At 40.4% G+C, this 24680-nt stretch overlaps 1 protein-coding gene across 1 annotated transcript in view; it reads right to left on the bottom strand.

Moving 5' to 3' along the window:
- Nucleotides 1-10813: 10813 nt before the first annotated feature.
- tacr1a (tachykinin receptor 1a) overlaps nt 10814-24680 on the bottom strand; it is a 75265-nt gene continuing 61398 nt past the window's right edge. Inside the window, exons 4-5 of the mRNA XM_075468217.1 lie at nt 24021-24217; nt 10814-19943 (exon numbers count right to left, since the gene is read on the bottom strand). Of these exons, the coding sequence (XP_075324332.1) occupies nt 19604-19943; nt 24021-24217 (537 nt within the window). The 3' untranslated portion in view covers nt 10814-19603. The remainder of the gene's footprint in view (nt 19944-24020; nt 24218-24680) is intronic.

Raw genomic sequence — 24680 nt, 5'->3', positions numbered from 1 at the left:
TGACAAGCCATCATACCCCTAAATGTAAAATTCTGTACTTTATTTTCTGAGTGTATATTTAAACTATTTTTTTTAATTCTTAGATTGTTTTTAAAGTGTTTATAATTGTATAAACATTTTTATTGCTTTATTATGTCTTGCTACTGGATGCTTGAATTTCCTTCGGGATCAATAAAGTATCTATCTGTCTATCTATCTATCTATCTATCTATCTATCTATCTATCTATCTATCTATCTATCTATCTATCTATCTATTCCCTATGAATTAAGGGTTCATTTGTTTTCAGTGCAGAGCTTCTGCAGTCTCCAGCCTCTCACCTGTGGTGCGTTTCTGGAGACCCAGGTGTCCAGCAGCAGCTTCAGTCTCTGCCGGTGATATCTCCCTGTGCTTTTCACAGCCACGAACAGGGAGCGCTCCTCCGTGCTGGGCCGCTCTCCTCTACCCGGGCCAGCCGCCTGAAATAAGTTGCTCCTTCTGGTGTCCGCCAGTGAGGACGAGCCTCTCCACCAGCGGCGGTCACCAGCAGACAGGTGACCGCGGCGACAGCAGCGCGAGGTCCCCCTGAGCTGAAGGCGAGCCTCGGTCCTCCAGCAGGCTTCCACGTGTTTTCTCAACAGCGGGACCTCGCGCTGCTGTCGCCGCGGTCACCTGTCTGCTGGTGGCTGGGAGGCTCGTGCTCACTGGCGGACACCAGAAGGAGCTGCCGGCTGCAGGGGGCGTGGATGTTTTCTCAACTTATTTCAGGCGGCTGGCCCGGGAGAGGAGAGCCGTGAGCGCGGAGGAGCACTCCCCCCTCGGCCCCGGTGGAGCAGCTCACACAGGCTGACCTGTTCGTGGCTGTGAAAACCACCGGGAGGTATCACCGGCAGAGACTGGAGCTGCTGCTGGACACCTGAGTCTCCAGAAACGCACCACAGGTGCAGCCAACAACACAACACTTCATGTGTGATTTTCCTTTCGTAGCCATGTATGCTCGATGCTCGATACACGATGGCAGATCTTCAACTAATGTAGAGGCCAGGGTGGGGAGTGGGTGGGGACTCGACAGGTAAATGCAAATTCCCTTATTGTGATGTCACAATAAGGGAGCCATCCAAATGGCTCACAGCAGCATTTTTTTCTTGACACCAAAGTCTTTCTACTGACCTACAGAAAATGGATGGATGGTTTTTTTTTCGCACTTGGAGTGTTTAAAGGAACAGTAGAAACCCAAATATGAACACAAAGACCTGCAAAAAGTGAGTTTTGCATAATATGTCCCCTTTAAGTTTTGCCATTATTTTTTCCTCAGTCCACATGTTCAGGTCATTAGTTTCATTCACTTCACTTGTCCACAGTGTTCAAATTATCCACCGGGCTTCGGGGGGGTCTTACTTTTTGCGGATCAATTGATGACGTCACCCCCCCCCCCCCCCCCCAAAAAAAAAAATATCATGATATGCAAACACAACAATACGTTATCATTTGCAAACTCCCTGCTAGAGCCTCATATGAATCAAGTGATCACGTTCACAGGAAGATCACATCAAAGCATTCGTCTCCGTAAACTCCGTGTTGCCAGATTGGGCTGTTTTGGATGACCGTCTGCGGGTAAAAATGGGTGTAGGGTATTGGGCGAGTTTTTCTGTATCTGTATATGGCTCAATGGCCATATAAATAAATAGAATTCAGTTTAGACTGGTTTAGTTTAGATTTAGTGCCTCCAGGCGGGGTTTGAGCATGTTTGGAAATCATCTGGCAACCCTGCAAAATCCGCGCTGCGCAGGTGAATTCAGCTCAAATCTGCACACAGCACTGTCAAGTTCAACCACCTAGCCAAAGTTTGTCTCACACACGTTGCTGCAGCAGGACGTTGCTAACTTTCCAGTTAGAAACAAGCACAGCAGCAGAACCAACACATGCAGAATAATACATAAATATTAAACCTAGCAACGACCCAACTTCAAACAGCTGTATGGCTTACCAAAAGCCCACTAGCAAACTAGCAACTAGCCTACATTATGTAGTGCCCACGAAACGCAATCAAGAAATGTCAATCAGCAAAGTGAACCCAATGACGCATAAAGAATCAAGCTGTAAATTATCAGACTACAACTGCCAAATTCAACATAGCTTGTAATGTCCGCTGTAAACAGTGTGCGCTTTTCTTGAGATTGAAAAGTGCTATCAGACAGCCCCGTGGTGCTAGTCATGGTATACTGCTAGCTGCTACATGAAATGGCTTCAAACACAGTCAAAATTATGATTAATCCTAGATTTGTCACGGCGGACATATGGTAAGGAATCTCATTTTTCCTACCTCTATGTGGCCATGCTATCCTTTTTGCCTTCTTGCTCGACACAGCTATCCTTGATTCTTGCTTGGTGGAGTCACACTATCCATTTGCCTTCTTCTAACTTAGTTAAATGATATTATTCCAATTGTGATTTAAACACATTATAAGCCTTGTACTTTATTTTCTGACATCAAGTATGTTGGTTGGTGTATTCTGGATTAGAGCAGTCCGCCTCTGTCTTTGAACTGAGACTACTTGTGCATGTTGACTCGATGGAAATCTTCTGATGTAGTCCTAGGCTAACTTTTTTCACATGGGAGAAAGGGAAGGGCGGTCACCTGTCTTGAGTGTTTGTAAGTTCAGTGCTTTTTAAAGTTGAAATAATATTAGTCGGATTTGTTAGTTTCATTTAACAAATCATGGGAAACCTCCGCCTTGACACCTTAAATTCACGCGCTCGCATCTCAAACATCATTTTAACAGGCATCAAAACCCTGCATCTCAGTGCTGCCGATGTTTTGGACTATGCGCGAGCAGTGTTGCCAGATTAGGTTGAGCGATTTCCGCCCAATCACGTTCCAAAACCCGCCCACTTGAGCAAAAAACCGCCCAACAACATTTTTCACATGAAAACATTTAATATTTGAGTAATACTTAAATTCTGAAACATATTACTCATTAACCACATGACAAGTATCATTCACAGTGTTACAAAGTTGTTGTTTTTTTTTTTTCATATCAGTATAATGCAGGAGGACGTCCTAAAAGTATGGATTACACCTTTCCCACAAGATCCGTCCAAGGCACGGTGCAAATATTGCAAAGCGAAATCCGGACTGTATTTGGCCTTCAATCAGTTTTTGGCAGGTGAAAACTGATTGATAACTGCAAAACGCATCCAAACATGGGAAGCAAATACTATGAAGGGCCCAGATCCGAAAAAAAAAAACAATGCAGTCACGAGGATCGTTGCATAAGTTATCATATCTTTATTGAAAATCCACCAATAGCCTAAATCATATTCATTACAGTCTAATTTCCAAAGACAGGGTTCTACAAAGTCATCAGATATACCGAGCAGAGATACATGTTTATCACGTAATTGTCTTTACGTGATAAACGTCAAACCTTCGAAGCTATAATTAGGTCTACATTATAATGCAGTTGTGTGTATCTGCATAGTATGATCGCTTAATCGAGGGAAAAGCAGACGGTTTTGCGCTACCGCTCAACGGGCTGCTGTGCGCGCTCCCGCGGCGGCAAATCAGATTCTGGCAGACCATCACTTTTTGGCACGACACCTGTACTCAACCACTATATGGCTCTGTTCAACCAGCTACGGCATATCTGCCGCCTGCTGTGTACGTAGGCCTACAATGTATGGATTGATAGGAACACAATTTGATTTGTTTATTCACTTTAAACATTAACCTTTTTATTCACTGAATAAAATGCATAACTGTTGTGAGAACAAAAATCCCCGCCCAAACGTGTTGAAAGCAGCCCAAATTGTATTCGCCCGCCGAAGGCATTTTCTGCCCGCCGGAGGCAGTCAAAAGACGCCCAATTGGGCGGCCACCCGCCCAATCTGGTAACACTGTGCGCGAGCTGCCTGCGAACATGCGAAACGCCCGCTGGTGGTACAGTCCATTGAAGGGGTGTTCCAAAACGCATTTTATTTGGTTATTCATAGTACACATTGAAAAATACTAAGTAATAAGACATTTTCAACACCTGATTTTAATAATAGATCAATTTTTTCAGTACCCCCCAAAAGTGTAATTTAGTCCCATTTGGGGGGTATCAAGTCTCAATCGAGGGGGTCAGACCCCCCCGGTACCCCCCGTAATTCGAACACTGCTTGTCCATTCTCATCAGCTGCACTTCACCAATCACCCAGTTCAGTATTTAGTTTCCAGGTTTCCCCATTCAGTTTGTGAATTCCATACTCTGTTTTCACCAAGCACCTTCATGCCACGCTAAGTTAAGTTATTCCAAGTCAAGTCACTTCCAGACACTTTCATGAGCTGCAGTCAGACTGCTGATCCTGCTGTTCCAAAGTACAGTTCTTCTATACTAGACAGGAGAGATTTGCTCATTATTCTGGGAGGATTGTTGGACGTGGACAGCACCGGTAAGCTGACAGCTGACATGTAATCAAAATGTCTATCCGCCTGAGAAATCAGCAAAATGTATTGTTGTAAGTCTACAGGGTGGGAACAACGTGCTTGTGTTGGTATGGTATTCTGTTATGCTCTGTGTGTGAAACAACTTTACTGACAGTGAAGAGAAATGATAGTCCTCCAGGTTGGCCCTTGAGGGATGCCTCCCAGGATCCAAGACTGATCAGCTCTCTACCACCTGCATCAGCTTTCTCACTTACATCCCCCATTCACATACATGGTAACTAATTCATGGATTTGAACAAACTGAATACAATTCATGGACAAAAATCTTATCTCCAAAAAGTACAAGCATTTGAGACTGTAATTATACAGTCTCCAGATCATCCCGAACCTTCTCTGACTGTTAATATTTAATATATGACAGATTTCCTCTAACATACCTATATATGTGTGTGGTGGTGACTATGGTCCAGGACTATTTGAGCAAGCAAGACGCAGAAAACTGAGGCTGAAATTCTTCCATTTTCTTCCCATAACCTTGAAAATACTGTAAGGTTGAAGTGTCATTTACTTTAGAGCTGAGCTGAATTTGACACAGAAACAATTGGCTAATGCAGGATAAGGCCTGGGAGGTACAGGAGATCTGAAATGGCCAAATGCAGGAGCAATTTGTTGATCCCAAAGGAAACAATGTATTGGCAGGTTAAAATACTCAGACTTAGGCCAAAGAGCTCTGTTGGCATGTTTCTGCCTAAAATACACTTCAGATGAATGTCATTTTGCTGTTTTCAGGTATTGCTTTACACTATGACTTACATCAGGGATGTCCACATCCAGTCCTTGAGAGCCGATGTCCTGCAGGTTTTAGATGTTTCCCTGCTTCAGCACACCTGATTCAGATCAATGCATCATTAGCAGGCTTGTACAGAACTTAACAATCTTTTGAAGAGTTCCATTTCATCTGAATCAGATGTATTGAAAAAGGGAAACATCTAAAACCTGCAGGACAGCGGCCGACGAGGATCGACTATGGACATCCCTGACTTAGATATCCTATAAAAAAGAAAACGACAAAAATTACACAGGATTTTCCCTGTTTTTCATCACAGATATGAGGCTATATGCATCTGTCTTCTGTGTGATGATCAGGCAGCAGTATTTGGCCCGTCACTGACAAACTAGTCACCCCCGCTTTGACACCCTTCTCCAAACTTGTGAGAGGCATGGTGAGACTCAGGATGCATTGTCGTGATATGCTGGGATGAAGGTGCCACCAGGGGACTAATGAAGCACCTGAGATGTGATAATTAACCACACTGAAATTGCCACATACTCATTTCCTTCTTTCATCCACCATATTTTCTCAAAACTTCTCTTTCTGTCTAATTTCCTTCTGTCTTGACTCTTTTCTCACTATTTTCCGTAAAGTACTTCTCTTACATGTCATGTTCCACCAGTTCCCTCTGTATCATCTGTCTTCATCTCCTCAAGAGTTTATAGTTGTTATTAATAGTTTAAATCTCTGTCAATCTTCTGCAGCTTTTATTTTCTGTCTGCTTTTAATGGTTTCCTCACCATCTCAGCTCAAACTGAAAAATCACCCACTGCATTCTTTTAAAAGATATTAAAATATGGGCCAGCAGCTGGGAGGGGCACCATTGGAAGGAGGTGGGATGGAGGGTAGGTAGCACGGAGGGCTGTTGTCTGGCAGAAGACTTTCTCCATCTTGAATTCCAAGCAATGTAGAAGATAATCAAAAAATAGCATCAACTCATGTGTCTGAGGAATCCCAATTATTATACACCGATCAGCCACAACATTATGACCAACACAGCCCTGACCAGTCAGGACATGGAACAAAAAATACGAGGGTGTCCTTGAGTGTCTGGTACCAGGACACCTGCAATACATCCTTTGGACCCAATGGGTTATGGGGTGTAGGTATTCGTGAATTGGGCTTGTTTCCCACAGATGCCATCAGATTTTAACATTTTGTTTTGCACACCTATGTGCAATTATTTTACATTTGTAAATTCCTTCCTATTTGTTTTTGAGGATTTTTTCCAGGTGGCACCACAGCTGATCTGCACAAGGGCCCACAAATATATATTTTTTGATCTGTGAACATGCATTTTGACTATACAAATATGGGAGCTTTAACAACTGAAGTGCATGTGTAGTGAATATGAGAGAAGGTCGCCGAGCCGATGTGGAGATGAGTGGTGAAGAAGTCTCCTGACACGGACTTAGTCGAACAAAGAAATCTTTATTTCTGTCGTCAGGTCCGTCTCAAATTTACAGAAAAGATGCATCTTCCTGGAGAAAGTATGTGTCAATTAGCCAGATGAAAAACCCTCTCCCCTCTGGAGAGAAAAGCCCCTACTTTTAAGAGCTGTTCAAGGCCACTTGTCCAGGCGTTTAGCCAAGAGATATGGTCTAACTTAAGGATGTCTCCTTTCAAATCTATCCTTATTTGGTCATGTTAAGTGTTTATTTCTCAGTCTATGTCCGTGTCTTACACGGAGGCGCGAGGAGACGCGCGCAACAATTATGCACCCCATGAACTTATGCAGCTGTGTACCCAAATGAACTCAGTAAGGCCTGCTCCTCCATTTTGTCTGAGTCCATACACTTCACATGCAAAGTTAAATCCACGTATTACAGATTGATTTGTACTTGTGTAAAACACATCACACATATGTGTGAATCACTTCCTGTCAGTTTGTGGGGCTTTTGAATTTTTTTTTTCCTCTTGCGACTGCAAAATCTTGTCCAACTGAAACTGAGTATCTGTAGATAATATTAGCAAATATATGGTGCTGCTATTTGTAGAGGATGACGTTACCTTTCTGGCTCCCATGCAAAAGACGAATATGATACTCAAGCAACTCAAATCCAGAATCTGATTTTTTTTGTACTTTGCTACCACTTTCAGATGGTTAAGGTGAGGAATATTATTCATGGTTAGGGTTTTGCATGGTTTACTACCTCTGGACTGAGGCTGTTGTGCTCTCACATGGACACATAAAGACAGCTTACATATACTTGCCATGTCACTATTTCTAACCCCAGATTGTGATAAATGTGAATGTGAAGCTAATGTGAGTCACAGTTTTTTTTAGATACCATATTCCTTCTGCTCTGAGGCTGCATTTTGTTTGCACAGACCCTGAATTCTATTGAGGACAGGGTTTCTAAGCTCAAACTGTAGGATTAGTTTCTAAAATCATAGATAAGTTTTTAGTCCTCATAACCAATCGTTACACATATCTGTCCAATTAAAAAACAAATGTCTTTAATAAGTTTCAAGAGTATTTCACATCTTTATCATCAATATAGTGACTCATGATAACCCACTGAAGACGACTTCATAAAATACACACAGTGCTGAGTGGATTTGGAAGGATTATAATTGATTTACTTTATTAAAATGGTCAAAAAGAGGGGGGCAGATTTTTACAGCCTTTGAGATATCAACATCATACTGACCTGTTACTAAGCAGATTTTGTTTTCCGTCACTTTCTCCTGGTAAGGTCCACCTACTTTCAACTTTCTCCAGCTTTTTTCATTTGTCCACTAAATTATTTTTTGTCATATAAAATAAAAACTAACCAGGCAACAATGGTTACAGGCAGAATTAAAAGGATAGATGCAACACAATGTGATTTACCTTCACATTCTCCTGTCTACATATTGGACATATGGACAAATGTTCCAATTCAGTCCTATACTTCTATCTAAATGACTATTTAATTACAGAACAAAAGTCTTTGCTTGCATTAATTAAAGGTTCTGTTTAGTCATCACAATGACAGGATTATGATTTCATGATTTCATTTTAGATTGGTCTATAATTCAGGTCAAAAGTCTGCAAAGGACCAACAGTTCACTCTTTAAATGACATTCCAGAAAAGTTGTGACGTTTTTACTGTCATTTCACTCTCCTCCCTTAAGTGCTTTTTTTGAATGATAATAATCTGGATGATTTAAGTGTGTGAAAAATTACATTTGCTTTCTTCATGACTCTTATTTGCAAAATTAAAAATGCCTGTCATGGGACTATGTTTTAAGATCATGTTTGGGTTTTAGATCATGTTTTAGTTTTGTTCTTAGTTAGATCATGTTTTAGGTTCAGGTCTTGTTTAGTTTTCATGTCATGCCACCCTCTCCTGCCCTGCCATCAGCCTCATGTCCCTTACCTGTGTTTTCCCCATCAGCTGCACTCAATCCCTAATCACCCTCCACAGTATTTAGTTTCCAGGTTCCCTTTCATTCTTTGTGAGATCCTTCCCTGTCACCATCCATGCCACGACACGCCACAGTTAAGTCTTTTTCCCATGATATGCCAAGTGTTTTGTTTTCTTCCGGTAAATAATCATTCCACAGTTTAGGTTTTTGTATCCGGCTCAGCCGCGCCTTTTGTTTGTTACTTTGTTTTGTATAATATATCTAGTTTGCTTTTTTCAATATCCGCATCCGTGTCCTTTTCAAACCCATCCCACACTGACAATGCCAGTCATTTCATATTAAAATATTTACTGTTTCCAGTGTCAAGAAGAATGAAATCAATTAGAAAAATAAGTGCCTCACAATACAAAGATTATTCTTTTCCTTAATACTGTCTCATGTGGAATTCTGATAAGGAAGCCCTGAAAATAAGCACAGATGGTGCTACTTAGATGCTCCGGCCCTTCTGACAGACTTAAGACATTGGCTCGCTGAATTTCTCTCTACTGGTTCAGAAAATGACAGCAAGCAGATGCAGTGCAGGACTGAGCTCCCCAAAGGCTGACAGCAGATGTAATTATTATGACCTTTTATCAAAAATCCTACATTGGCTGTGGTCCATCTCTGATATGATACGATATGAAATTAGTCCTCCCTGACCACTGGCTGTGACCGCTAGCTGTGGTCAGAGAGGACTGTTTTTTCATCATGTGCCTAATTCCAGTACATGAAAACTTGCAATAAATGTCCCTCACCACACTTCTAATAAACTGGTAGTTTTTAAGAAAACAGTCACTGGCCAAAGGTGATCTGTGGTCAGTTTTAAAAACTTGTCAGATATCCTGTGTAAATAAAAAAATAATCATCAGTTTTAAACAGCAATTTAAGTAAAAAACAATCCTGCATGCCTTAGCACATTTACAGCACATTTACTTTATATAGAGTGCAGTATTTCTGCCTTTTCACCAAGATTCTGCTTTTCATTCATTTCAAAAACAACTTGATTGCGTCACCACTTCACAGTAAGCACCAGATTGATATTGGTAAAAGCTCCATACAGTAAGAAATTCTGAGGGAAATATTGTAAAAGAGTTGTTCTCAGGGTTATTTACTTTGTGACAGAGATTTGAGAAGATTAATATCACTGTGATGGCTCTGTGATAATCACAGTTATACTGTACAACTAGCCTAGTAAAAACTAAGCTAGTAAAATCCACTTGAGTTAGTACATTTTCAAAATGTCGAAAAAGAAAAATATCTTTAATCTGATTCATCACATCACAAATTGTTATAAATTTTTATAACAGTGCAAGGCGGCATGAGTTTCTATCAGAAAGTCCTGAAGACTCAACACTCTTTTTGCTACTTGTGGCAACTTTTGACAGAGCCAAGCTAGCTGTTTGACCCTGCTTCAGTTTCTATACTAAGCTAAGCTGATTGAGCTTGCTATATGGGATTGTTCACCCATAACATCAGGAACACCTGGCTAAGGGTTCTGGGGCGACTTAGTAGGTCTTCCTCATGCCACATTTTTGCAGATCTGCATTTTTCTAAAGATACAAAAATATTTTCAAACTACAGTTTGATGACTCAAAAATATTGTTTGGTTATTAAGAAAAAACTACATGATGCTTAATATCATACAAGTATAAGACAGTTCTAAGCTATTTTGTCATGTATTTTGTCTTATGTTTTTGAGATTGGAACAAATGTGAAAGAACTGATTGTTGCAGAAACACTTACACTGTAACGGTGAATCTGCTGAGTTCGGACCCATGAAGGCAGCTCTTCCCTGTTTTGTTATGCATGCAGTACATGACATGTTTTTATCTGACACCAGAAACACACCTGCGTTGTTTGTTGCCTTTCTAGCTTCATGCGTACAGGCACACAAACACTCAGCTGCTGTCTGTGCTGCTTCTCTCTCATCTCTGAACAAACACAGGGCAGGTCAGGGTTTTACAAAGACAGAGATTCAGCTGTGGCACACACTTAAAACAAAATGAAATATTGTTTTTGTTAATGTAAGTGTTTGTACTCCCTCTCTCTGAGCACTTCCAGTGCCAGATGTTTGTTTCCATCCCTTAGCCACTGCTGATGTTTGATCTGGGCAAAAGAGAAACCCTCACACTTCCATAATATACTCTTTGTTGGCTAAAAGAAACACAAATCCCGTTTGGCTAATTGTAAATCGATACTTGAATAACACTTTTTCTTTAATAGACATCAAATTTTACATTGAAATTTTAGCAGAGCGCACAGATAAAGTCACCAATTTTACAGTTAATGAAACTTTGTAAATGACAGATTACAGCAGAGGCAGCAACAGATACACATCACCTCAGAGCAATACTTGCACCAAAAAAACACAGTTGATAATGATTTTTTTCCCTTTTCTAATGGTAACAGCATCACTGAAGTTTTATAATAAAAAGATCAAAATACTAAGTATGACAGAAACAGCAATACAACATAAAACTCAGGCTGGCATGCATCGCTGTCTGAAAAGTACAAGATCATTATTTGGACTCAGGTTGACAATTATGATATGACAAACACTACGATAAAATCATAATGGATAACAGCTAGCTTAACAGTTCTGCACATTAACTTTAAATGTGAAAGTGACTCTCAGGTTAAAGTGCTGACTTTTAGCTTTCAGGGTGTGAAAGATGAAACTGTATAAAATGCCGCACTGTACCCTCAGGGGGATATGCATTCAGAGGGCTCCCACACTATACGCCTGACTGGCTGCGAATGGAATCACTGGGTGTGGGCTTTTGATGTTGTCTGTTCAACACGACAACAAATTCATGTGTATGGCTGTACATTTGCAGGGCTCACTTGGAGACAATGGTGTTACATCCCACAACTGTACAAGGAGCCAAAGAGCAAAGAAATTAGCTAAATTCGCTTGTGTTACTTTAAAGAAAACTTTGAGTATTCTGAAAACAGTGCTCACTGGGGACTGTATTCAACATTTACATCATCTGAACAACATGAGTCATCAGGAAAGGGATGTTATTTAGGGATGTGATACCCAATTGTCTTGAACCAAGCCCCCTACATAGCCAGCTGCCAAACAATATTCATGTAAAAGGTGTTTTGCTTGGACAAGAAAAAGAACTTGTGAAAAACGTTAAAGGGATATTTAGTTTTTTTTTAAAAGAAGCACTTCTTATTATTTAGTGTCTAACATTAGACGACAGTCAGAGTGCTCTCAAATTTAGAATCAGGGAGGAATTCTGACAGCTGTGACTTAAAGGTCTAATCCAAAAATACCAACCATGAGATAGTTAAAATGTAAAGCTCAAAGATTTACAATCTTATTAGTATAAGAGGCTTACTGTGACAGGTACAAGCAGTGATATTTAGTTTTCAGACACGTCATGCCGTGGGAGAGGTATATGACCAACGTTGTCGAAAGAGGCACTAATACAGTTAGAAGATGTCTCCTTGTGGCACAGAGTCGGCATCTTTCTCTAGAGTACAAACAATTTTTATTCAAGGTGTTGTGAGGCAGCACTACACATCTGACCATGTATTAAATACCTTTACGATACAACAAACAGATATCTCTTAGTCACAGGTGTGGGTGAGCTTTTCAGCTAAGGATGGATGTCACATCAGAAGTAGATTCACAAAAGAGACCACGGGAGAGATTGGCATTTGTACAAGATGAAGGAAGTTGCAATACACAACCTGATTTCAGTAACACACACCGTAACACTGATTATGGACTGTATTGCAGAGGCTGTATGTTGGAGGGTGCTGTGGTTTCTCTCTTTGTATGCTGTAACACCTCTTTGTCAGTATGTTTTTCTCTCGCTAAAGCTTCTTAAATGTGTTTACATTCTTACTAACACTTGCACTGCGAACTATATATCAGTTAATGTAGAAGCACTGAACAATTTGTGTGGTACTGTCAAAACTACTTAGGCCTACTGTATACGAGTGTGGCAGATTAACTGTTTCCATCTTGACACACACTTGATATGCACCCATGTCTCAGATTTCTATATTTTCAGCTCATTTAGTGATGAGACCAACAAGTTTAGGCAACATTTGGTATTTGTGTGTGCCTCTGCGTGGGCTTTGCCAGTTACCTTCCCCACTTCTCTGGTGTAATTAGCATGATTGGAGAGCGAGGGATGGATAGAAACGCAGGAAGAGATGGTGCTGATGAGACCATTCACCCTGTCGTGGAGCCTGCCTGGCGCCTCTCCTCAGCAACAAGCTTGCATCCTTTGTCTCCATCGCAACAGCTCTCATCAGCGACGGCTGGGTGAGAGTGCGTTTGTGTTAGAGAGGCAGAAAGAGACGCTCATTTAAGCAGCACTCGTTGAACAAAGTTGATTACACATTCATTAGTGCTCCAGTCTCTCATTAACCCACTCCACTTGACCTGTCCGAGCGATGGGCAGATGAGGGAGCACACTCTGCATGCAGGATGCAGAGTGTGGATTATTCCTGACTCACTGGTCATGATTAGGTTATGATGAGGTGATGAGGTGGGTTTTCACAGTGTATGTTCACAGTGTTCAATCCACCTCCACATTCCTCTCTGGCTCAGACAGCTGTTACTGATACTATAGATATGTTTCGTCAAATCAGACCTTTAATGTGTTCCAACAAGTCCTGTGTCTTTTCGTTTAAGCTTTCGTCTCTTTGGATCAAACCAAAATGGCCTAAGAGAAACTGCTGTGTGACCGATTTGCTCACAGGCATGTGTCAGGTGATGAGGGGTCACACAAAGATTGGATTTGTATTAAAAGTTTACAAAAAAGAAGGTTGGGGACAATACTTAATAATCAGTAACTATTACTGAGAGCCCAACACGGACGAGCTCCAACTGTTGCCACTACCTGGCATGATTATGTGACCGCGACAGTTAGATACACATGAATGTTGTAGCCTTACTTTTATTACTTCATCAACAAAGTTGGTTTGTCTGTCTGTCAGCATCACAGAAGATAAGACAAGTTAAATAGAAACTGTAGTAATTCAGGGGTATTGTGACAGAGAGTACTTAACTATCAGTAGTTACAATTAGATTGGGATGTAGTGAATCTCTGTCGTAGTAGTGTGTATTTCTCCCTAAATTCAGCATTCAATAAATATGTTTATACATGGGATATGATGCAATAATGGGACAATACCTCTTTTTAAATCAGTATGATTCGATGCAATACAATATGATGCTGTCTAACATGCATTTGCTTGCAAAAGTATCCACCCCCCTTGGCAGTTTTTCCTTTTTGTGTTACGACCTGTAATAAATAGCAAAGCAAAGAGAAAGAAAGAGATTCAGTGAAGCATCATCTGAAGTTAAAGCTAGGCAGTGATACAGAGTTACCTGGCTGGATAATGTTATAGAGTAACTTAACTTTGCAAATCCGAACGGCTCACTGAATGACACATTTTCAGATATATGGAGCCTTGGTTGTGTTTTTTGCTGAGATTTTGAGACGTTAATGACTGCAGACACCCAAATGCATGCACAGAAAAAGTGATTTTTTTTCCCCCTTAAAATGTCCTCTATAAACTCATAAATCCTTAGGATTAATCAGACAATACAGGCTGGAATAATCTCAACCCTATTTTATTTTTGTCAAAAAGGTTTTTATCTTGTATATTGTTGTTGTTTTTGCTAGCTGTATTAGCATTTGAGTGTTTAGATTTCATACTGCTGTACTTCATCAGTACTCTATAGACTTTCGTCTTAGAAACTGAGCGGTGAATCACTCACAAATCCATTGTAATATATCTAACATAGAGATTAGCCACATGCATGGTTCAGGGAACACTTCCTCAACACAACACAATAAATTGATAAAAACGTGACTTGTAGTGTATTCTAATAACGAATCTATCCAAAATAACTTATATGAATCAGAATCAGAATATAAGTGCTGCTGTATTGCAAACCTTAGTTCTGACACTGTGACAGAGGTGAGGGCAGATGTCCCTACACAGGAGAGAATAGTCCTTGTCTGACTGTCCTTGAGCAGTCTGTTGGTCCCCATTCAAATATAAAAACAATGTCAATGACACTCCTGTACTATCACTGCTAATTTACTGGCAAAATTACATGGAGACAAGCCACATTTTCCTATCCAGTTCACCGACTCCAAATCATCCTACCAGAGCTGGAGGCATTATGGTTGCCAGCCTTATTTAGAGTGTAACCAGATTATGATGTTCTTCCACAGTGCAGTCTGCCCTGGCTCAGTCTGCTCAGGTCTCTGACTGAGACATAATGATGCTGTGGTTCCTAAGTCTCAAACAAAACAACTCCAGCAGATGATCATCATCACTTATGTTGTCACCAAGATCTGGAAATTTAAATTTGTGTATATGAAAGCTTCGAAAGCTCTGAATTTTTGGAACACCAATCAACCTAACATGCACGTTTTGGATGGTGGGAAGCAACCAGTGTATCCAGAATGGACCCACCCATGCACAGGGAGAACATGCAAACTCCCCCAGCCAGGTTTTGAAACCAGGAACCCACTTGTTGTGAGGCTACAGTGCTAAACACCACACTACTGAGCTGCCCTTGTCTTCATTATTGTTGCTGATGTTGAGTGATTAATGTAAACTGCTTTGAACTCCGCAGTTTATGATAATTTAGAGCCTATGGCAGAAGCAGAATTTCCATGATCAGAATGGTATTATGAATATCAGAAAGCAAAGTCTCTATATTTAAACCCACAAAAATCACTGCCTGGTTTCAAATGAACTCTGTTAAACTCACTCAAATGAAGTAGGCTATGTACTAAAAACATCATGGCCTTTTTTCAATCACAGCTTGATTTTTAGTGTCCCAACTGTTAGTAATAAAACAGATAAACACAGAAATGTGTATGCATCTGCTGTCACGATCATGCTTGGCTGTTGTTGTTGTTTTGGTTTCTGAGTCTTAGGTGGGCTGAGCAGGTTTTCCTGAGAGCCTGGGCGGCCATTACACCTGTTCCTCATCAGCACTCATTACGACGTCCTTATAGGAGCTGCAGGAGCAACCAGGCTTCGCTAGATTGTTTCACAATGTTTTATGGTAAATCGGCCTTCTCCAAGTGATTGTACGAATTATTCTCCAAGTGTCTCTCACGACTCCTTTCTCCTTCAGTGTCTGGAGGATTCTTTGACGGCTTGTGCTCAAGCCGTGACATCTGCTTAGATGGTTGTGATGTTTAGAACTCCATACAATTTCCTAGCTATTTGTACCAAGTAAGGAAGCCAATTAGGATGTCATAAAAAAGTGAGCGATGACTGTGAACTCGTTATTTTTAGGGACTGTTCGTTCAGGATTTCAAATTGTGAACTATGAACACAAACTTTTCAATTTTGATCTCAGTGAACTGAACTTATTTTGAGGTGTGGACTAGTACAACACTGACTGTAACACACACCAGCTCAATAGAATATACTTACTCGGCTGGAATATATCACATGCTATACACTCTTATGTAGGAAAAAGTACTATTGCTTGACAAGAGTGGGATTCTTGATAATACTTAGATATACATTTTCTGTTTCTGCATATTTCCTGAAGTCCATAGTTCTTGTAAGAGTAACTTTTTTAATATTGCATCAAATTTGGAAGTTTGCTGATTTCCTAAATCTTAGTATAGAGCAGCATTTCCTCAAACTTTGCTGAATAAAATAACTGTCATCATCACTACGTCATCTATATTATGTGAAAAACAAGGTATGCACATGGTTTTACTTATAAGGACAACACAAAACTTTATTTTGGTCTTTATGAGGTCTTAAAATTTGGTAAATACAACTTCAGATTAACAATAATACGTGACACATCACATTGTTTATATTATTTGTTCATTATTTATCAAAAAAAAAATCCAAGCTAAAATGCAGAACCAATGTGTGAAAACGTACAACTCCTGATTCTGTAACTAGAACCACCTTTAGCAGCAATAACGTGACGTTATTGTTCAGTTCTTTTCTAACTGTACATATCATGAACTGCAACATTTACCATGCTAACTGAGGCCTATAGAGTCTGAGATGTAGCTTGTGGGTTCTTGGACCAGATGATTTTCTTTAAAATTCTTTCTTAATACATAAAATTTTAGATTTGAATAAGAGAATTCTCTGTACACGTGTACAGCATGTAACATCACTCGGCCGTCATCCAGCCAAACTCATCCTGATCAGTGCTCCACTCCCTGTGCCTGGCCACTCTCCATCGGCAGTCAAAGCCATCAGCCAATGTCAGTCTAGAGTTTTCTTTTCTCCCAAAGCCTTCATCAAATCCTCCTGCTCAACTGAATTTAGAAAAACATTCTCTAAATCTTTGACCTGTCCAGGGTGTACCCCGCCTCTTGGCTGATGACCGCTGGGATAGGCTCCAGCCCCCCCACGACCCGACCGACGGATTAAGTGGGTAGGGAAAATGGATAGATGGATTCTCTAAATCTTTATGTTGTGTTACACATGTGGGTCCATTCTTTGACAAAAATTCAACGTTAAGGGAATTTTCTTGAGTCTTGTATTCACATTTTGGAAAAAAAGTCTGTTATCCATCAAGTTTGTATTAATACTTATATCATGGGGCCATTGTTTTTTGCTAGAGGTCCATATTTGAGAAATAGATAGTTATTTGTCTGATTGTGAAGGTGAGCATGTATTGTATAAACCTACCTACTAAATGTGTATAAATGTTATACTTTTTCATAAATATCTTTTTCTGTATCTTATTCTAAGTGTGTCATTCAGATTATTGCCAGGACATTAATCTCCTGAAATCTCTCAGATTTATAACTTGTTCTGCAACCTCCTGCCTCCTGCCCACACCTCAGTATGTGTCCAAGTCACCAACATGAAGTTCTGCCAAAGTCAAGCTGCTTCACAACTGCTCCTCAGCTGATGGGAGAATTCAGAGCGACAGACTTTGTGTGTCAAGAATAGACCAGCTACTGTGGACACGTGTGCGTGTGAAATTAAATTCATTGAAGGGTGCCAACAAGAAACTTCTCTCTTGATATGTCCATGAAACATAGTGTAACTGAGCCCTGATAGCTCTGCTGTTTTTTTTTTCTGTACACAGCAAATATGTAAATCATGTGGATTTAGCTGTTGAGCTCACAGCAGGATATCTGTAAAACATTTTAGCTTCAATGTTTTCCATTGATCATTTGTGAAAAAAGAAGCTATCAAAAAAAACAAAAAAAAAAAACACGACACATAAACATTTCCACAGATACCACAGTCACATTAAGTGGAACAATAAACAATTAAGGTCCTTTTTAGGACTGTATGACTAAGAATATTGCAACACAAGCTTGAGCTAATCTCATAGATTCAGTGTTTGATTGTGTGTGTGTGTTTGTGTGTGTGTGTGCGCAGGTACTAATGCTGTAGGAAGTTGTGACCGTTTGTTCCAGTAAGTATTTTGTAGCCTGATACCACCGTCTTTTTCCTGCACCTGAGCAACGAGAGCTCCTCCTGTGCTCCCCTCGCCCTTTCTCAGACATTATGCTAAGCAGCAAGGCACATCGCTGCATTTTAAAAAGATACAGATCAGTGACTGTGCACATTCCAGGCCACAGTCGGCAAAGACCTTTCAACCTGTCGCTGGATCACATTTTGATGCAGCGACACCTTGTAGTACTGGACAGAATTGATCATCCACACCACCCACTGAGGATGTCACAGGTGAATTTGGCCAGCACAGCATGCAACAGTGTGCTCCAGAGACGCAGAAATGTGAGGTAAAATTGTAACACAGCAGAACCTTGATTCATTTATGATTAAGGGTGTAGTTTGTAGTCAGATGGGAAGGGTAGAGCAGCTTCTACCTGCAAAAACAAAACAGTTGAAAGCGGTGCCTTGCTTTCCAGTCAAATGAGTGCATCTGATATCTGCAGACCTGGTTCAACTGACTGGAAATTGACAATTCAATCATCATTAGCTGTTTGTTTCGATCTGGTGGTGTCTGAGATTTGGGTGCCTTTTTGTGTAATCTGTTTTCACTTGAAGTCAGTCATTTCTTCCTCAGCATTTGAAGAATCTCTGTGTTTCAGGAATGATGCTGCCAGCTGTAAAAGTCAATCTTTTGCCAGATGTAAGATGAGCCAGTCGCTGCTGGTGTTTTCGCTGATTGCCAGAACTTTTTAGCGAAGTCTGCAGGGGATCCTCAGAGCACCCTTTCAGTCAGACAGACACGTTCTGCACATTGGATTGCTGTTGCTGTCGTGCTTAGAGAGATAAGAGTTGGCATTCTGATCAGATCCCACATGCATGATGAGCATGGACAAATTCTCTAAGGCAAAGTTTAAAGTAAATACTTTGTTTTCTCAGTTTTCTGGCCCTTTTTTTAGCAGAGGGTTTGCTTGTATTTAAAACATCTATTCTAGGGAGAGAACTGCTGTGCAAACCAGGTTTTCTGTAATTGAGGATGGGGGAATTTTTTTCTCTTTGGTGAGAATCCCCTCCAACCCCCATTAAAAGTAGGAGCTTCTGTATTCACATCACAACATGGTCTGATGTTATAGAGAAGCTCCAATCCAAAATAGACATTGTGTGAAGTCACACAGCTAGTGTGATTAAGGATGTGTGAACCCTCTGACAGCAGCCTGCCGTGACAAGCAGAAGCTGTGAAGGTTGGAGGCGCTAGCATCTGCTTCAGTTTAGCTTTTTAACTGGAATGCGCTCTTGTAGATGAGGTGCTCTTTGTTGCTTTTTGGCACTGAAAATCTCTCGAATGCTGGATGATCATGAACTGTGAGTGGCATGAGTAATTTCTACAAGGGCGCTGTGGGTGAAGACAATGCTCAGAAAGCAGGGACCACCTTTCCTGCCATTACGTTCCAATAAGCACACTGGAAAAAATGTTGATCAAAAACTCACACATTCACTCTGTACTTTGGATGAAGAGATGCTGGCGAAATCAGCGACGTGAACAGTTAACGCACACTCTCTCCCTGCTGTCTGGCAAAATGCTGACTATTCCTGCAGGTTGTTACTGGAGTAGAAACTGGATGTCTCTGATACAGTTTTGGAGACACTGCGGGATGAAGATCCGTTTGAAGTGAGGTCCAGAAATGAGCCGTGCGGTCTCAACCCGACCACAGCTCCAACAGGTCCCAGTCCTATATTCTTAATCTTGGGCTGCTCCACCTCATCTCCAACATGAACCGTGGATACAGCGGTCTCCATTCTGCTGGCCTTGTAAACGCTGGTCTGGGTCTGAAGGTAGCGAGTGGACTTGAGTTCCAGGCCTTCATAGGAGCCTTGTGGGACACAGGGGCACCAGCGAAATGCTTGTTGAAAACCAGCACGAAACCTGCAAAGAAAAGGCTCGGTTTAACTTCATTTAGATGTTTTTTGCCAGTCTGTTCTTACGGCAAAATGGGACACAGTCAAATACAGAGAACTTTATATTTGTGCTGATGGAGACGAAATCTGACAAATTGCGTCTGGTTTTATGGGTTTACTTAAGGGGGCGGGACTTGGCAGCCAGGAATCCAAGATAAAAATATTTTGATATGATATGTTCAGGGTCTGTTTAATGCAAGCCATGATATTTTTCTAATCTTAAACTTAAAATGTCATTTTTAATACCAGACTGGGTTGATTAGGAACATTTAAATCACAGAAATCCAAATCACAGATTGGTAATCTGCCTGGGCTAAAAAAAAAAACACAACACGTGTAAGTGGTTCTCATTCGCTGTAAAGAAATTATAAGGCTAAAGACTAGGTTTCATCTCCACAAATGTTAGCAATGTACTTTAAGAAAGTTTTGTCACGCAGAGGCACATTTGATTTGAATTGAGTCCACTTACTGAAAACAAGTTTGGCCACTAAAAGTAATAAAGGAATAATGCTAAATGTACAACTAAAAACAACATTAGACAGTAACACAAAGAGAGAGGAAAGGGAGTTCTATCAGCAAGACAGAAAGAAAACTGATGAATGAGAAGAGAGGACCTTAATTTATCCTGCACTTTATTTAATTCTGCCAAGCCTATTGATATGAAAGATGGTTTGATATCCTGGACAGAATGATGACTAAGACTAAGCTCATGCTAATCCAACCCACACATTTTCATTTTTAGGGCTTAATGAACTTCTCAGAAGAAAAACAGCCAAGTGGGAAATCTCATCTCTCCAGCACCAAGACGAGTGGCTGCGATGGAGAACAATGGGAGATGCTTGATTAAAGACAGCAAGCTGAGCTGACCAGCTGTCTTTATTTAGCAAAATAAAGATCTTCAGATTCATTGACATTTTAGTTTAAAGGCTGACTGCTCCCAACACTGAAGTCTGAGCATAGACTGTGAATGTTCACAGTGAGATTAAGCCAGAGTTTGAAGTTTATCCTAACTTCAGTCCATTTGTGTATTCCTACATGATGTGCATGCTGGAAATGTATATATAAGTGAGTGTGTATATGTTGTGTCCCACAGTACCGTTGGCCTATTTAAGGTTATGGTTTGGTTCTAGGTCATCTGAGCCAGCGCCAACTATATGCTTTATTTCTTAAAGAAATAAACAGGCTTTCAAAAAGTTTTAAGCCTTAAAAAACCCAAACTTAAAAGTAGAGAGGTTTTCTGTTTCTCAAACCCAAGCTGGGAGGTGTTTCCACAGGAAAGGACCCCGAAGGCTTTGTGACCCATTCCTCTTTGAGAAACAGTAGCCCTTTTCGTACAGCTCATTTCATTGTGCATTTTGTTCAGTGTGTAATCACAGAAGTGGAATGGAGCTTGAAGTTGATGAACCACTGATATGCCTCTTAGCTCCCAATTGGCACAAAACAGCTTGGCAGAACAGACTCCTCTAAATAATGACACTGTTGTCACCCATCAGGTTCTGCAACACCAGCTTACTGTTTGTAGAGCCGCCTCTATTTGGTCTTTGTGAATGACCGAAGAGGAACGGTGGTGCCGTTACGAGGATCTTTTTTTTGCACTGATGAGACGCGACCACTGTGTGAAAAAGTATTTTTTAGAACCAAAACTGACCCTCCAGTCTGAGAGTAAAGTGCTCTGTTAGGGACAAATACTGTGAGGTCCCTAACAGAGCACTGTTACTTTGAACCTTGGTCATTAAGCGCTTTAGATTTAAATAGGAGGATTCTATATTCTATATCATTACATTTCAGTTCTGATGGGAACTATGACACTCTTAGTCCCCATCAGAACTCCTGCTGCAGCATTTTGGATATTTGATGTCTGTTAAAGGACAAATCCTGGTCAAAATATACCTCCAAGCTTCCTCACAGTAGTACTCAAGGTCAAGGTAAGAAAGAGCAACTACATGGTTAGATCCAATTCTGATGTTTCACTGTAGTTTAACCAACTGACTGATCTGGTTTCATAGATAAGTGTAGTTTGGTGTAATATATATAACAATACAAATTTCTGACACGTTTCCTTAATTCAATTGCCTAATGGAAGCACGTGTGAGATGAGGAGTGTTATTCAAAGCACAGGACCTTGCTGAAGTCCATGACTAACTCTGGTACATGAGGACTTAAATCAACATTGCGTGATTCCTTTAGTCCTGACAACATGTTCAAATCAAAAAGTTGTGATCAGTGGTGTGAAATGGAGTATATTGAAACAGCAATGAATGAGTAACAAGATGATTTGATTCATGTAGTTGTGAATAGTGTAGTGAAACACGTCACAGAGGGAGGAATCTGTAAATTAATAAACACATTTTTAATACATACTGTAAGTACTCTAGCTCAGAAACCATTAATACTTCAACAGATACCTTCAGCACATACCAAAAACATTTGTATTCACTAAAACTTCATCGGTCTCACACTAAAAGTACCTTGTGTTGTCCTGGGATATGTAAAGTTGGAATTGTAAAGTTTTCCATCAGTGATATTGAATCCAAAATGATCCTGTACATTAATTTTCAAATAGTTTGGTACCATTACTATGTTTTCACCACATCTTTCTGATCTTCTTCTTTAGACATTATTGTTGAGAGCAATTTACTGATAGGGAAATGTTACACTATGCTGCTTCTCAGGCCTAAAGTTTGAAATACTTTGTCTTTTATTTAAACCACAGTAGAGGAAATTTCCCACACAATGGGCCTCATGCAACACCGTCCGTACACACTACGCACAGATTTGTTCCTAAATCGTGCGTACGAGTGATTTAAGAGAATTTGCGCATCCACCAATCTTTTCGTATTTTACGTTTCCTTTCAGGTACGAACAGAATTTACGAGTGATCCAGACCAGTTTCGGAAAATAGTTCGCTGTTATTCGAATCAAGTTTGCTTGACTAATGGATTGCATATTTAATTACTTTGAAGCAAACATAAATAAATATATACATTATACCCCATAATGATGCTGACATTATTCTGTTTGACTTAAATCATGCACTAATTGAAGGTTAATTTGACTCCATATATAACAAGGTCAATGGGATGCGATTTAGATTGCCAAGGATTGTGCTGCTGCAAATATGCAGCTTGCTAGAGCCACAACTCCAGAGAGAAACACGCCGATCAAACCCAATTCCACCACACATCCAGGTCCTCACCACCCTTTGATTTTTGGCCACTCGAACCTTTCAGAGGGAGACAGATCGGGTGTGTCCCAGTTCTCTGTGAGTCAGGCGCTCCCCTTGGTCATCAAAACTCTCATCAGATGATCACCCATGGTACATCAAATTCCCATACACCGCTGTCCAACGAGTACAAATTAAGAGGGATGCCAGATGCCAGGCATGCCAGATTTGGATTTTCATATCAAACCATTTCTTTTTTATTTCGGTGACGTTAGGAACTACAGGTGACACAGGAATTAACAGCACTCATAATTGCTTCCCATTTCTTCGCTTTAGCAGGTCCCTTAATTCCACTGCTGATGCTGCTAAAAATGACTTTCTTGATTTTCCTTTTTGGATCTCTGAAAGCAGAACTTCAATCTCAGAGCCTGTAAACGTGTTCTTTTTGCGCCTTGATGCCATTCTCATGACTCAACACTCAACACTTCCTGGCACAGGAGAGAGGAAGCACAGCCTAATATGGTATAATTTTGGGCGTGGAGTATGTAAAGTATCCTCGTGCACGTGCACTGAAATACGCACGGGTGGGATTCATCATTTACAGTCGTTTCCACACTTTTTCCGAAGTTAAGAGCATTTGTTGAATCTGACGTGGCGTGTTCGTAAGTAAAAAGTAAGAGAAATATTTAATAAAAATACGAAAATGTTCTTGCTTGAGGCCCAATGGATTCTTTTTATCAGAATACAATGAGATAGCAGTTTCTGTTTCTAGTTTGAGATAAAAGCTCTCTTTAAAGATTAAGTAAATATTTGAAACTTTATTTCTAATAAGTAATGCATCAACAGATTTGCACGCATACTTTTTTGAAGGCGTTGACTAACCTGTCATTGAGGCAGCAGTAGATGATGGGGTTGTACATGGTGGAGCTCATGGCCAACCACATGATAGCCAGGTAGAACTGCTGGATGAACACCTCTTCAAATATGTGGGGGAAAAACTGGTGCAGAAGGAAGTAGACATGGTAAGGCAGCCAGCAGATGGCAAACGTACACACCACGACGATCATCATCTTCACCACCTGTTGGACACATGACAACACATTACACCATCAGAAAACCCCCTCTTCAAGGAGCACCGTTCAAAAGTTCTGCACTGACTCTAGGAAGATACAGCAGGAATAATCCAGAGTATGAATAGAAATAGCTTCCTGAGCTTTTTTGAAAAATATTGATCTGTAAATAAGTAGGAAGCAGATCAAGATTAGTCTTATCAATGACTGAGTCTACACGTACACAAAGTGGAACAACGAAGCTTTTTCTTTTAGTATCAGTATCACACCTTTTATTGCCCCGGTCCTATTGTTATTGAGAATTAAAGATGAACTAATGTTATTATGTTATTATTGTTAACAAAATATCTGTTGAAGATTTACAAATAATTTCATTCATATCTAACACAGCATCCCAACATTTTTGGGGTTGGGATTGTAAAATCAGAAAATCCTTTATCCAGTTAGTCATTCACAGTAACAGTGATTTTGG

The sequence above is a fragment of the Odontesthes bonariensis genome, chromosome 6, assembly GCF_027942865.1.
Source record: "Odontesthes bonariensis isolate fOdoBon6 chromosome 6, fOdoBon6.hap1, whole genome shotgun sequence".
Lineage (NCBI taxonomy): Eukaryota > Metazoa > Chordata > Actinopteri > Atheriniformes > Atherinopsidae > Odontesthes > Odontesthes bonariensis.
The sequence above is the reverse complement of the archived record's forward strand: the minus strand, read 5'-3'. Positions and strand labels throughout refer to the sequence as shown.